Source organism: Ursus maritimus (assembly GCF_017311325.1).
Source record: "Ursus maritimus isolate PB19 chromosome X unlocalized genomic scaffold, ASM1731132v1 scaffold_X1, whole genome shotgun sequence".
Taxonomy (NCBI): domain Eukaryota; kingdom Metazoa; phylum Chordata; class Mammalia; order Carnivora; family Ursidae; genus Ursus; species Ursus maritimus.
In genome coordinates this window covers 83,689,564-83,702,836 of record NW_024423319.1, presented here as the reverse complement: position 1 = coordinate 83,702,836, position 13,273 = coordinate 83,689,564, and the positions used below count along the sequence as shown (strand labels likewise).

Below are 13,273 nucleotides of genomic sequence, written 5' to 3'. Positions count from 1 at the left end.
ATTATCTTTATGGTGGGCCATGGCTATCTGTCCCCGGACCTCCCCTCACTTGCTCTCTCTCACTCTCTCACTCTCTCGAATAAATAAATAAATCTTTAAAACATCTTGAAAATATTCCTACAAGGAAAATTCCAGGCTCAGGTGGCTTCACTGGTGAATCTACCAAACATTAAAGAGGAAACAATAATTCTATGCAAACTCTTCCCCAAAATTGGAGAGGTGGCAAGACCTCCCAACTCATCCTATGAGGCTGGTGTTACCCTCCTACCAAAATCAGACAAAAACATTACCAGAAAAGGAAAAAAAAAGAAACTACAGACCAATATCCCTCATTAATATAGATGCAAAAATTCTAAACAAAATTTTGGCAAATCAAATTCTATAATATATTAAAATGATAATACATTATGACCAAGTGGGTTTTATCCCAGAAATGTAGAACTGGCTTAGCATTTGAAAATCAATGAATGGGGGCGCCTGGGTGGCTCAGGTCGTGATCCCAGGGTCCTGGAATCAAGCCCCAAGTGGAGCTCCCTACTCAGTGGGGAGCCTGATTCTCCTTCTCCCTCTGCCTGCTGCTCCCCTTGCTTGTGCTCTCTCTATGTCAAATAAATAAACAAGTAAATAAAATCCTTAAAAAAAAAGAAAATCAATGAATGGAATGCACCACAGTAAACACAATAGCAAACTAAAAGAAAAAACCATATGGCAGAAAAGCATTTCACAAAATCTAACACTTATTTTCATAAAAACTCCCAGAAAACTAGGATAAAAGGGAATTTTATCAACCTTCTAAAGGGTATCTTCCAAAAGGAAAAGGAAAGAAGAAATGGAGCAGACCTTCTCAAGGCTGTAGCACAGGCTGAGCCAGTTACCTGAAGGCCCCCAGAACGGCTCAAACGTCTGTCAATGCTGGAACTAAGCTGTCTGAAATGAAACTAGCATTCATATTGGATTCTTTCGGATGTTTAATCTTCTGTAATCCTGTCAGCGTCCTTGAACTTGGGTCATACAAGTTCTGCCAGGGGACATAGATCTTTGCTTTAATACTCTAATAATACTGATGGTAATGATAGTGATAACAGGAATAGCTAATAATTACTGCTTAGTCGCTGTGCATCGGGTACTGTGTAAAGTTTGATATAGATTAGTTCACAGAGGCTTACAACCTATGACGGAAGTACTTAAAAAATATTAAAGATAAGCCTGAGACACGTGGAGAGAGGAAACAACTTGTCCAAGGTCACATGGTTACATAGCAGGACATGGGGATACTGGCACACTCTAACTAGACAAGTGGTCAAATCCTAAGGCATTCTAGGTAATTCTAGAATTGATTTTCTCAGACCACATGACCATACATAACATTTACGGAAGTGGCATAAAAGCTATGAGGAATTTTTTTTATATATGGAAAGGACTATATATAATATGCGTATTGTATCAAGAATGATATAGTAAAGACCATATATGGGTCATTTAACGAAAGAAATAATGAAAACTTACTTGGAGTACATTTGTGTGAAATCTCATTTACAACAGTTTTAGATATTGACTAGAAATTTATTAAATATGTGTGACATATAATATCATTATATTAAAATTTTTTTCCACCTATGATGGGCTGGTAGTTCAGTGTATATGTGCTTGAAATAAATGTATTAACCTTGAGAAAATTTTTTCCAGATGCATTTCTGATGAAATCCAAAGTAGACACTTCTGAACCACTTCCTTTGGGGAAATTACTTTTTGTTTGCTCCTTCTTTGCTTCTTCTTTAATTAATTAAAAATTTAAAAATAATTGCCAACCATATTAAACTGTGGTCCCTACCTAGGGAGCTACCAAGGAGGACCAGAGGTGTATGTTACTGTCCATGGCACCTCTAAAGGTGGTTCCATCGCTCAGTTTGTGGGTTTATATTGATCCTTTTGCTTGACTACTAAATATTTTCATACTTGACTTTTGTTTTATTTCTAAGAAATAAGCACACTGACCAAAGGATTCCCTCATCAGAGTAAATTTTTAATAACAATTACAGGACTCTTATTTGCTTTAATTATTTTCCCCCTCTTTATCGAGAACTAATTGACTTTTTTTTTTTTTACTCCTCTGATCCTTAGATTTGGAGATTGAAGATACACAAACCTGCATGTTTGCTTAATTTTATGAAAGCATGGAAATGCCATATGTAGCATATAATGAACTCAAAAACTTTTTTAAACACAAGAATCCTGTGTTGGTTTAATGCTGTGTTTTTCATCAATTTGGATCACAGGGATAGCAAATTCAAATTCCTGCTCGATGCATTTTGTTAGAAAGATTTTTTAATGAGGAAAATTTATGTTAGAAGTAATGTTCTGGTTCACAGGTAAATTCCCCACACTTCTTACCCCTGGGCTGTATATTAAATATCTCTTCAAGGAATATTCGGAAGTGGAAACTTCCACACTCTGCTTTAGATGGACCGATTACAGCTGCATTCGATTACAGCTGCATTGCCATTAATTTAAAAGTAACGTGAAGTTGCTGGTTTGTAGCACGTCTCGGGCTTGCATCACCTCCCATTGGCTGGGATGGCCCTAAGCCCACCTCCTGTGCGTGGCTATTGGTTTGTCAGTGGCTCCTCGGCGTCCGGACGTCCTCTCTCTTCTCATTCTTAAACGCCCAGGGTTGCGGTAGAACCTATCAATGCCCGCGGCATCCCAAAACCCACCCTCCTCTCCATTGCCATTGGCTGATCTCGACGCCTGCCGAGGGCCTAGAGCGCCGAGTGGCTCCCCGCAGACCACCAGTGGCCTAGGGGAGCCGGTAGGTGAGGGTCCTGAGTTAGGCCTGTGGGGCGCCTAGCGAAGTCTCCCTCCTCAGTGAAATGTGTATATACGTGGTCATCTCTTCCCAAATGGATAGCTGAGAGGGAGGCATTGCGATCAGGTCTCAGAGATGGCATTCTCCAGGCGGCTGCAGCGGGGGAGGGAGGCCGGGGGGGGGGGCAAGGGCGTTGGCTTTGGGAAATGGGCGTGGCAGGTTCTAGACTCGGGCCTCAGGCCGTCAGGACTGCTGGGGTGGATCCAAGATTCCTTAAGGAGGTGTCCCTGACCTGCATCCCTGTTAAACAGTTTTTATCAAACTTGAATTCCTGGACTGAGCTCTCCTCCCTCTCCCTCCAGTTAGGGCGGTCTGAACCTCAATTTGCTCAGCTGGAAAATGGGTAGCATTACAACAGCAGTTGGTGAACACTTCAAATTTTATATATAGTTTTATTTTTTTAAGATTTTATTTATTTATTTGAGAGAGAGAGAGAGCACAGAGGGAAAGTGAGAGGGAGAAGCGGACTCTCTGCTGAGCAGAGCCCCATGTGGGATTAGATCCCAGGACCCTGGGATCATGACCTGAGCCGAAGGCACACGCTTAACCGACTGAGCCACCCAGGAGCCCTCTAAGTTTATATGTTTGTAGACACGTTTCTAAGACTTCTAAATCAACAATAATAAAAACCAACAACCACTTTAAAATCGTTTAAAATTTCTAGCTGGATAATTTCGAAAAAATCATAATCAGCTAGTTCTGGTTTTAATTTTTGTTTTAACACATGGTGCTTCTGATGGTTTTAAATGTATGATGACGCTGATGTGAAAAACCCAAATCACTTTAAAGGCCTTCATGGCTTGTCAGGTACCTGTGAAATACTTGGCTGAAGTCATGCCAGCTGGGATGGGTTCGAAGTGAATCTATGAGTCCTTGGGAGAGAAAGGATTGCCCTCTTTCCACCATCCGTCTCCTCCCACCCCCACCCCCACCCCCCCCAGCGCCTGCGCAGTGAGTTTATGGAGGGATTTTTTTTTTTTTTAAGATTTTTTATTTATTTATGTGACAGAGAGACAGCCAGCGAGAGCGGGAACACAGCAGGGGAGTGGGAGAGGAAGAAGCAGGCTCCCAATGGAGGAGCCCGATGTGGGACTCGATTCCGGAACGCCCGGGATCACGCCCTGAGCGCGCTTAACGACTGCGCTACCCAGGCGCCCCCAGATTTTTTTTTTTTTTTTGCAAAGGTCGTGCAACACAGCGAGAAGTCTGTCTTCAAATACTGTCTAGAAATTAACATTTTTAAACAAATTAAATAATACATAACTAATATTTCAATGAATTGAAATTTAAAATGTATTCCCGGGGCCCTGGAAATTATTCTTAGTTGGAGTGAGTATTTTGGGCTGTGGCACTGAGGTGGCTGCCAGGGCTCTTGCACTGAGAAATGGAGATTGGGGCCCAGGGATTCAATTTCAGAAAAGAGAATTTTTTTTTTTTAAAGATTTTATTTATTTATTTGACAGAGAGACAGCCAGCGAGAGAGGGAACACAGCAGGGGGGAGTGGGAGAGGAAGAAGCAGGCTCCCAGCGGAGGAGCCCAATGTGGGACTCGATCCCGGAACGCCGAGATCACGCCCTGAGCCGAAGGCAGATGCTTAACGACTGCGCCACCCAGGCGCCCCCAGAAAAGAGAATTTTTAAAAACTTCTCTAACCAATAAGAATTTGTAAGAAATCAAGATGTTTGGGATTATATTTGAAGCCACTTTTTTGCCATGCGTTTTTTATGAGGTATGTTTTACATACAATAAAATGTCCCGTTTCAATACAGACTTCAACGAGTTTTGACAGATGCATACTGAACAGTCCAGTCACCTCCAAAAGTTCCTTCCTGCCCTTCCCAGTTATTCTCCCCTAAGACAACTAGTCTGAAATCCCTCATTATAGGTTAGTTTTGCTCGACTTAGACTTGCATACAAAGGGAATGATACAGTATTTCTCCTTTGAGTCTGGCTTCTTTCACTCAACTCTATGTCTATGAGATTCGGAGACAAAGGAAGTAGTTTGTTTCCTTTCATTGCTAAATAGTATTCCACGATCCCATTGTTGCGTTTCTTGTCAATTCTTCTGTTGCTGGACACCTGTGCTGTTTCCAGTTTTTTGTTATTATGAATAAGCTAATATGAACATCTGAGTGCAAGTTTTTGTGTGGGCATATTGCAATCACATGCTGTGGACGGCTCGAGCCGATTTTGCAAATCTCAGCTGTGGTTCAGTGATGTCATATTAGTAGCTTGAAATAAGTCATGGTGGGAGTGTTTACACCATAGTTGGCAAATGCTACAAAGCAGAAGTTGTTTTTTTTTTTTTTCCTGGAGAGCTGGTTGTTAAACATTTACCAACACATCACTGGACATATGTTCTTTTTTTTTTTTTAAAGATTTTATTTATTTGACAGATAGAAATAGCCAGCGAGAGAGGGAACACAAGCAGGGGGAGTGGGAGAGGAAGAAGCAGGCTCATAGCAGAGGAGCCTGGCGTGGGGCTCGATCCCAGAACGCCGGGATCACGCCCTGAGCCGAAGGCAGACGCTTAACCGCTGTGCCACCCAGGCGCCCCTGGACATATGTTCTTATTCCTTTGACTACCTAGGAGTCAGATTGCTGGATTGCATGTATTTACCTTTATAAGAAGCTTCCGATCTGTTTCCAAAGTGGTTCACCATTTTACACTCCCAATAGCAATGCTTGAAAGTTCCAGTTGCCCCACATTCTCAACGACATGTGGTATTTATTGTCAGTCTTTTTGACTTTTGCCATTGAATGGTGAAAATCCAAATAGAATGGGGTGATGGGAAATGGAGGTTATATGACAGCCCAGTAAGCCAAACTTTTGTCTCTCTCTTTATAGGCAGAGAAACATTAAATACACATTGAAGCATGTTGACGGCTCCATTACTAGTGACTTTGCTCTGCTCTTTCCCATTTCACCACATAAGGAATGCTCAGGATCCAAACAGGAGAATGGAGCCAGTTCGAACACCACAGGCCGTTCTCACTGTCGGGGAAATGATTAAAAAATTAAATCTTGTGCCAGCCTGTGAATCCTCTCCACAAAGGTAGGAAAGAATGAAACAGTTTTATTTTCGAATAAACACTAAACCAGATGGCAGTGTGCAACTCAAGCAACGCGCTTAGGAGCTTTCAAAGACAGAAAGAAACCTTATCTTTTACGTCGTCGGGCAGCTATAACCCGTTATATACATGTTCTCAAGAACGACAATAATTTGTCCTCGAGCATTTGCTATACATGGTTCATCTCCAATTTACCTGGAGATCGAGGTAGCCATCTGCCTTGACCCAAAGGAAAAATAAAACACCTATCTCTTCGACGAACAGGTAACAACTCGGGGCCAAGAGCCTAGGTCAAATTCCTACGGAGACGAGGAGATGAGGAGATAAGGGTGCTAGACTAGTTGATGTTTACATTTCAAAGAGATGGCTCCAAGGCCCTTCGGAACAACATTCCTGGGTAGTGAAACCGACTGGAGGCCTATTTAGCTTTTTACAACGTTTACATACATCAGGAAGGGACAGGGAAAATTTTTACAAGTTTTCTAAAGGAAATGCTCTAAGAAAAGGGAGGATGGAAAACCTCGTTCACTTTTGACACCAGGGAAAATTCAACTGTTGAAAAATTTGTTTTGCCCTACAGTTGCCTTCACACATTTCCCTGCTCGGTGCCCTATTCCAGGTCCACACTTCCCTCGCCTCTTCAACAGGGTCATCTATGACTATAAGCTCTCAAAATCCTTAGCAACTCCATTCCTAAAGTAAACTGCCCAGAACAGCAGGCCGCTCCTCCCAGGACCAGACACTCCAGCCCCGGCCCCACCAGAGATCCGCTGTTATCAAAGGCTATGACTACAAGTTTCTTAGAACTGGCAGACGTTGCAGTTCCGCGGTCTGATTGCTACTCATTTCAAATACGGTAAAACCGACACACAGGAAAAGCCCAAATGGGTACCTAGGGCTTCGGGTCCCTGGCCAAAAAAAAGGGCACTTAAGGATTCCCCGCCCAGATTCAGGAACCCCTCAAGTCAGCCCCAAGTGACTGAAAAAAAATTCGGGCTTTACTCCCCCACGGTACGGTTGGGGTTAAAGTCCGCGGCACGCAAGTCTCCATCCGACTGCGCCTGCGCAAGTCAGGACGTGCGAATTCGCCTCCGACCCTGACGTTTCAGGTGGCCCCTCCTAATCCGGAACACGACCCACATTCCGCCGGTCCTGCCTTGACAGGCGTGACCCTAACCCAATAAGGATGGAGGGCTGAATCCAGCGGAGCCAATGGTGAACGTCCGAGGGGCGGTGGAGGCGGACTCTGCAAGGAAACAAGAAGACAGGCCCAAGATGGAGGCGGCGGTGGCCGTAGCGGCGTGACAGGTGAGGGCGGGTCCGGCGGGGTTAGGTTTCTGGAGCGACCGCCGGGCACGGGCAGGGAGCCGGGACCGAAAGCTTAGCCCCAGGATGGCTTCGCGTGGGCCCCGGCGCCCCCCGCCCGGAACCGGAGGAGTGGTTTGACCTGGGGCGAGACCATCGTCGACAGCGGGGGTGGGGTGGGTAGACAGGAATAGGGGTGCAAGGCTGCGGGGGATGGTTTCGCCCGTCGCGTGTGGCAGTGCGCCTGCGCAGAGCTGGAAGGCCCTCAGTAGGCGGGGCCGGGCTGAATGGAGCCTGGGATGTGGTGTGGTGCCCGGTCTCCCTCTAAACCTCCTTGAGGTCTCTTGATGACCCTGCCTTGCCGGCAACGGGGAGTGCGTGGAGCTGTGGTTCGCTAGTCGCGACCCATTAGAATGTTTGAGGATTCCCCCATTACTTCTCTTTATCCCTCCCCAGCCTCCTTCCATTGTCACCAGTAATATGTCCGTGACCCCTTCGTTAGTTAGGGGGGATTTTCGACCCCTCCACCCCCGCTTGAAACCTGTTTATCTCACCTGCACAGTGCTCGGTAATGCACCCTTACCCTCCATTCCCCCGTGACAATGTCTGGTGATCTCCATTATCCACTCTTCTCCCCGTTACAGTCCCTTCAGCACAGTTTCTGCTGAGTCCCCATCAGACTGTCGGTAGCCACCTAACACAGTGTTCCAGAGCCTGCCATCGTGACAGCCCAGGGCTTAGGGATTCCTGCAGGGCCCTTAGGAACACTGTTTGGTGCAATTCCCATTTCCCCCCAACTAAGGGCAGTATCTGATGATCTTCCGTTTCTTTCCCATCATCCGGCTGTGACTCCTCCCTCACCACAGTATCTGGTAACCACCCTTTCTCCATTAAAAACCCAGGACAGCCTGTTCGGGTCCTTTCTGTACCTGACACACCCAATTGCAGTGTGGCTTGACTTCCTTGTTACCCCCCAGCACAGAGTCTTGGTACTCCTGTGCCCTCCAGGACAGTGTGTGCTGCCTTTCCTTATGTCGTTACTACCCCCTCCTCTGCCCCCACCCCATGCAGCGAATCCTAGACCTTGACCCTTAAGAGTGAGACATACAAAAGGAGAGGCTGAGCAGAGACTGGATGAGTTCGAGGTGTTTACAAGATCCCTTGGCTGTTGTGTGTAGATTGGGCAACGGGGGTGGGGTGGGTGGGTAATGTGGAGCCTGGAGATTGAATTTTTTTTTGTCCCCGCCACTTTGCTTCCAGACTTTCATTACTGGACCTCTGAATTCCTCCTGTGTTCTAGGAGCCCCATGGCACCTGCTAAGCCCCGCCTCAGCCCGTCTTGACAAAGTCCTAGGCTCCATGGAGCCACCACGGGGCCCCCCTGCCAACGGGGCCGAGCCGTCCCGGGCAGTGGGCACTGTCAAAGTATACCTGCCCAACAAGCAACGCACAGTGGTGAGTCTGACCGGGGCAAAGCTGGCAGGGGGTGGGAATGGACCCAGTTCTAAGTCTTGGATCAGAACGCTGACTGGGGGTGGGGGGAGGAGGCTTTTGCAGAGGCCCGGGAAAGTCAGCTGGGTCCCGTGTTGGGCACTGACCGCCTGTCTGCACACACAAACGCACAGGTGACTGTCCGGGATGGCATGAGTGTCTACGACTCTCTAGACAAGGCCCTCAAGGTACGGGGTCTCAATCAGGATTGCTGTGTGGTCTACCGGCTCATCAAGGGGTAAGTGTGCCCCCCTCGCCACTTCGCCTCCCTCCACTGGGCACCCAGCCTCCCATCCCCTCCTCAGAGGCATCTGACTCCTTCCATCTGTCGTGTGGTTTCCGTTAGTCTTCCCTTAAGCTCAGGGAATCCATGAGTGCATGCAGCTTTTGTTTCATGACTTTATTCGTTCATTGGCCTTTGAGGCCAGCAGCTCGTCTCTCCCTGGCCCTCAGGTCCTCGCCCTGCTCCCGCACCTCATGCTGGAGTTCATCTGTGGTGTTCTTTCACGGTTTCATCCATTTGCCAGCTCTCTGCACCCTCCGCTTCCTCATTCTCGGTCTGCCGAGCTGGGCCACGCTGGCCTTCCATTTATTCCTCTGTCCTGGGCTTCCTTAATTGTTTTATTCAGCGCACACGTGGTTTTTTATTTGTCGTCTCAGGGCCGCGTCAGCCACTTTTTCAGGGGCTTGCTGAGTGCTTCTGAGATTTCGTGGTTTATTCACTGTCTCCTTTGCTCCTCGCCTTGTGGTTAAGAGCATGGACTCTTCATGCTGGCCAGCCACTCAGTCCTTTGTGGTCTTGGGCCAGTCACTTTATCCCTCTGAGCCTCAGTTCCCTCATCTGTAAGTTGGGGGCCAGGATAGTAACTAGTTCCCAGAGTTGCCATGATGAAAATTAAACACGTCAGATGTTGCTCCATGGATGGTGGGCGTGGAGGGACTTTTGGGGGTTCCCTGCCTCCCATGATCCCTGTCCACCCTCTCACTCCCTTCCATGCCTCCTACAGGCGAAAGACAGTCACCGCCTGGGACACAGCCATTGCCCCCCTGGATGGAGAGGAGCTCATTGTAGAGGTCCTTGAAGACGTCCCACTGACCATGCACAATTTTGTGAGTGTGGGGTGGAAAGTCGGGGCAGACTGTGGGCATGGGACAAGGAGGGTCCTTGACCAGTCCTCAACCTTCCCTGCTCTGTGGCAGCAGGTACGGAAGACGTTCTTCAGCCTGGCTTTCTGCGACTTCTGCCTTAAGTTTCTGTTCCACGGCTTCCGCTGCCAAACCTGTGGCTACAAGTTCCACCAGCATTGTTCCTCCAAAGTCCCCACAGTCTGTGTTGACATGAGCACCAACTGCCGACAGTGAGCCTGGCCTGGCGTGGGTGGGGCAGTGGGGACGACAGAGGCCACAGGGTTCTTATAGATAGCTGACCCTTGTCCCCTTGCTGTATCCCCTCAATGCCCTCAAGGTTCTACCACAGTGTCCAGGATTTGTCCGGAGGCTCCAGACAGCACGAGGCTCCCTCGAACCGCCCCCTGAATGAGCCGCTAACCCCTCAGGGTCCCAGGTAGGGATGCCTTAGGTGAAGGCCTGTTGTGGGGAGAAAAAGATCTGGAGGCCTTTGTAGACCACAAGCCATACTTGATTCTTTTGTTTATTTGCACACACTTATTGAGCACCTATAGGTGTGGAGCTGTGGGACCTTGGCAAGTCACCTAATCTTTCTGGGCCTTTGTTTTCTCATCTACAGAGAGGGGATAATGATACTTTTTCCACATAGGGTTCTGGTGAGAATTTAAATGTGTTAAAGCATATCCAGTGCTTAGAATGAGATCTAGTACAGAATAAGAAGTCTTTATTAATTACAAGTACATATATATAAGTATCTAACTGTTCCGTTAATTCTTGCAGTATGACCATGCTCAAGCCTTTCCATTTTGAAATATGTATTGTTTCATCATAAATTCCCTTTTATTTCTCCTTTATGTTAAGTATTATAATACTGTAGTAGTTCTATATTAAAGTATATTACTGCTCTAAGATAGCATAGGTTTATAAAATATGCATTTTATCTGTCTACGTGTCATAGAATGTATACGGTACATTCTATCACTACATCATGTGTTCTATTTATCCTATTTTTATATAATATAAAACACATTTTTATGTAACATAAAATGGTAAAGTTAGGATGTTATGTTATTTTTAATTATGGGCATATGTGGATTAATTGCATACGCATTTCAGGATAGTGAAAGGTACATTTAAAATACATTTGTGACATTAAAGTATATATAGCATATATCTTTATATATTAACATGGACATCTATGTATAGCGTATACAGTTGACCCTTGAACAACATGGGCTTGAACTGCGTGGGTCCACGTACACGTGGATTTTTTACATGCAGTACCATAAATGTATTTTCTCTTAACGATTGTCTTAGAAACATTTTCTTTTCTCTAGCTTATTTTATTGTAAGAATACAGTATATAATAACCTAGAACATACAAAATATGTGTTAATTGTTTATCGATAGCGCTTCTGGTCAACAGTAGGCTCTTAGTAGTTAAGTTTTGGGGGGAGTCAGAAGGTACACATGGACGTTCAGCTGGGCAGGGGGTCGGTGGTGCCCCTCATCCCTGCGTTGTTCAAGGGTCAGCTGGTTAACAACGTTAGTGTAATATGCATATTCGGAAACGTTGGCATTTTAATACAGATAATATGCTGTATATTCTGTAACAATATATCTGAGTAGTACACACACTTAGAAGATCTTATGTATAACTCTTTCCCCCACTATCTGTGTGGCTTGCTGCTCCTCCGTTAGGTCTTTATGCAGACGCCCCCTCAGGGAAGCCTTCCCAGACATCACCCGTGACACTTTCTGTCTCCTCGTGTTGCTTTAGTTTCTCCTTTATTGCCCTTGTCACCGACGGACATATTAAATGCTCTTTGGTGGTTTTTGGCACTCTCTCCTCACTGGAACATCAGCCGCACGAGGGCAGGAACTTGTTTTCGCTTTGCCCACAGTATTAGTTCCACTCCGTAGGATGGGCTCCGCCACAGGGCAGGCGCTCCGTAAGTGTTCCCGAGGGAGTGAATAGCAGTGATAACAGCAGACAGTGACTCTGAGCTAAACATACGTTTACCGGGGTGGGGGGCGGCTTTGCTTGTTCTCTCCTTCGTTCGACAGTGATTTCACAGCCTTTCCCCTGCCAGCTCCTGCACCCCGCACCGCGACCCTGAGCACTTTCCCTTCCCTGCCCCTGCCAACGCCCCACTCCAGCGCATCCGCTCCACGTCCACTCCCAACGTCCACATGGTCAGCACCGCAGCCCCCATGGACTCCAGCCTCATCCAGGTTGGTGTGGGGGGGTCATTCCCCGAGGGCGCCAGGCGGAGGGGAGAGCCGTTCCTCTTGGCTCCCGTGTCCCCTCTCTGACTCCCGTCCGTCTTCTTCCAGCTCACTGCCCAGAGTTTCAGCACCGATGGTGAGTCCACCCCCCACCCCATGCCTGGGCCCTGCGCCCACTCACGCCACCCCCCTTGCCTCCACTCACATCCCCTCCATGATTGCAGCTGCTGGTAGTAGAGGTGGTGGCGATGGAGGCCCCCGGGGGAGCCCCAGCCCGGCCAGCGTGTCCTCGGGGAGGAAGTCCCCCCATTCCAAGTCCCCGTCGGAGCAGCGGGAGCGGAAGTCCGTGGCCGATGACAAGAAGAAAGTGGTAAGCTCCGGGGGAGCCTTTGGCGGGGGCGCCGCAGGCCGAGTGATGAGGGAAGCGGGCAGGCCCCTGAGATGCCGCCCGTGTGGCCCACAGAAGAATCTGGGGTACCGGGACTCGGGCTACTACTGGGAGGTGCCGCCCAGCGAGGTGCAGCTGCTGAAGAGGATCGGGACGGGCTCGTTTGGCACCGTGTTTCGCGGGCGGTGGCATGGTGATGTGGCCGTGAAGGTGCTCAAGGTGGCCCAACCCACAGCTGAGCAGGCCCAGGCCTTCAAGAACGAGATGCAGGTGCTCAGGTGAGGCTGCACATGGGGGGGGCAGGGCAGCTTTGGCGCCTCCCCGGGGAAAGGCCGCGCTCGGGGTGCTTCCCGCACAGGAGTCGTGTTTGTGCTGTGTTACAAGCATCATTGAGAGCTGTTTCTCAATCGGGGATGTCCCTTTCCCCTCTGGGAAATGGCTCTGTTTAGAGGCCCTCTGATGATACTGTTGTTTGGGTTTGGGTTGATACTGATATTAATTCACGCCTCCGCCTCCAAAACGTGGGTCTTCTCATTTGCCTGGCATGAGGTGGGTATGGCCGTAGGCCATCGACGTTACTGCGTGCCCTCGCACTGCCAGCGTGCTGTTAACCACAGTGCCAGGAAGCCTCCGCTCCCTCCTTCCCCTCTGCTTGTATTACATCGTTAGTATTAGGCTTATGTGTTGGATTCCTGTTATTAATCCTAGTAATGCCATGATTGAAAGAACAGTACTATTTAACGTAATTGAGTCATTGTTTAATTAACGGCTGTAGTTGCTCTACTTAATACAT

General features: G+C 47.7%; 2 protein-coding genes across 3 annotated transcripts in view; both read left to right on the top strand.

Annotated features, from left to right (window-relative positions):
• Positions 1-13,273, top strand: part of ZNF81 (zinc finger protein 81) — a 352,185-nt gene that overhangs the window by 68,743 nt on the left and 270,169 nt on the right. The gene's annotated exons all lie outside the window — the stretch shown is intronic.
• The window catches only part of ARAF (A-Raf proto-oncogene, serine/threonine kinase), a 12,782-nt gene continuing 6,600 nt past the window's right edge, over positions 7,092-13,273 (top strand). The window contains exons 1-10 of one of the 2 annotated variants that reach the window (XM_040632373.1): positions 7,092-7,247; positions 8,545-8,699; positions 8,870-8,973; positions 9,743-9,845; positions 9,939-10,093; positions 10,201-10,299; positions 11,957-12,098; positions 12,201-12,228; positions 12,317-12,462; positions 12,556-12,758. In XM_040632373.1, the coding sequence (XP_040488307.1) occupies positions 8,604-8,699; positions 8,870-8,973; positions 9,743-9,845; positions 9,939-10,093; positions 10,201-10,299; positions 11,957-12,098; positions 12,201-12,228; positions 12,317-12,462; positions 12,556-12,758 (1,076 nt within the window). In that variant the 5' untranslated portion in view covers positions 7,092-7,247; positions 8,545-8,603. Of the gene's footprint in view, positions 7,248-8,504; positions 8,700-8,869; positions 8,974-9,742; positions 9,846-9,938; positions 10,094-10,200; positions 10,300-11,956; positions 12,099-12,200; positions 12,229-12,316; positions 12,463-12,555; positions 12,759-13,273 lie in introns of both variants that reach the window. The other variant, XM_040632376.1, reaches the window with a different exon arrangement.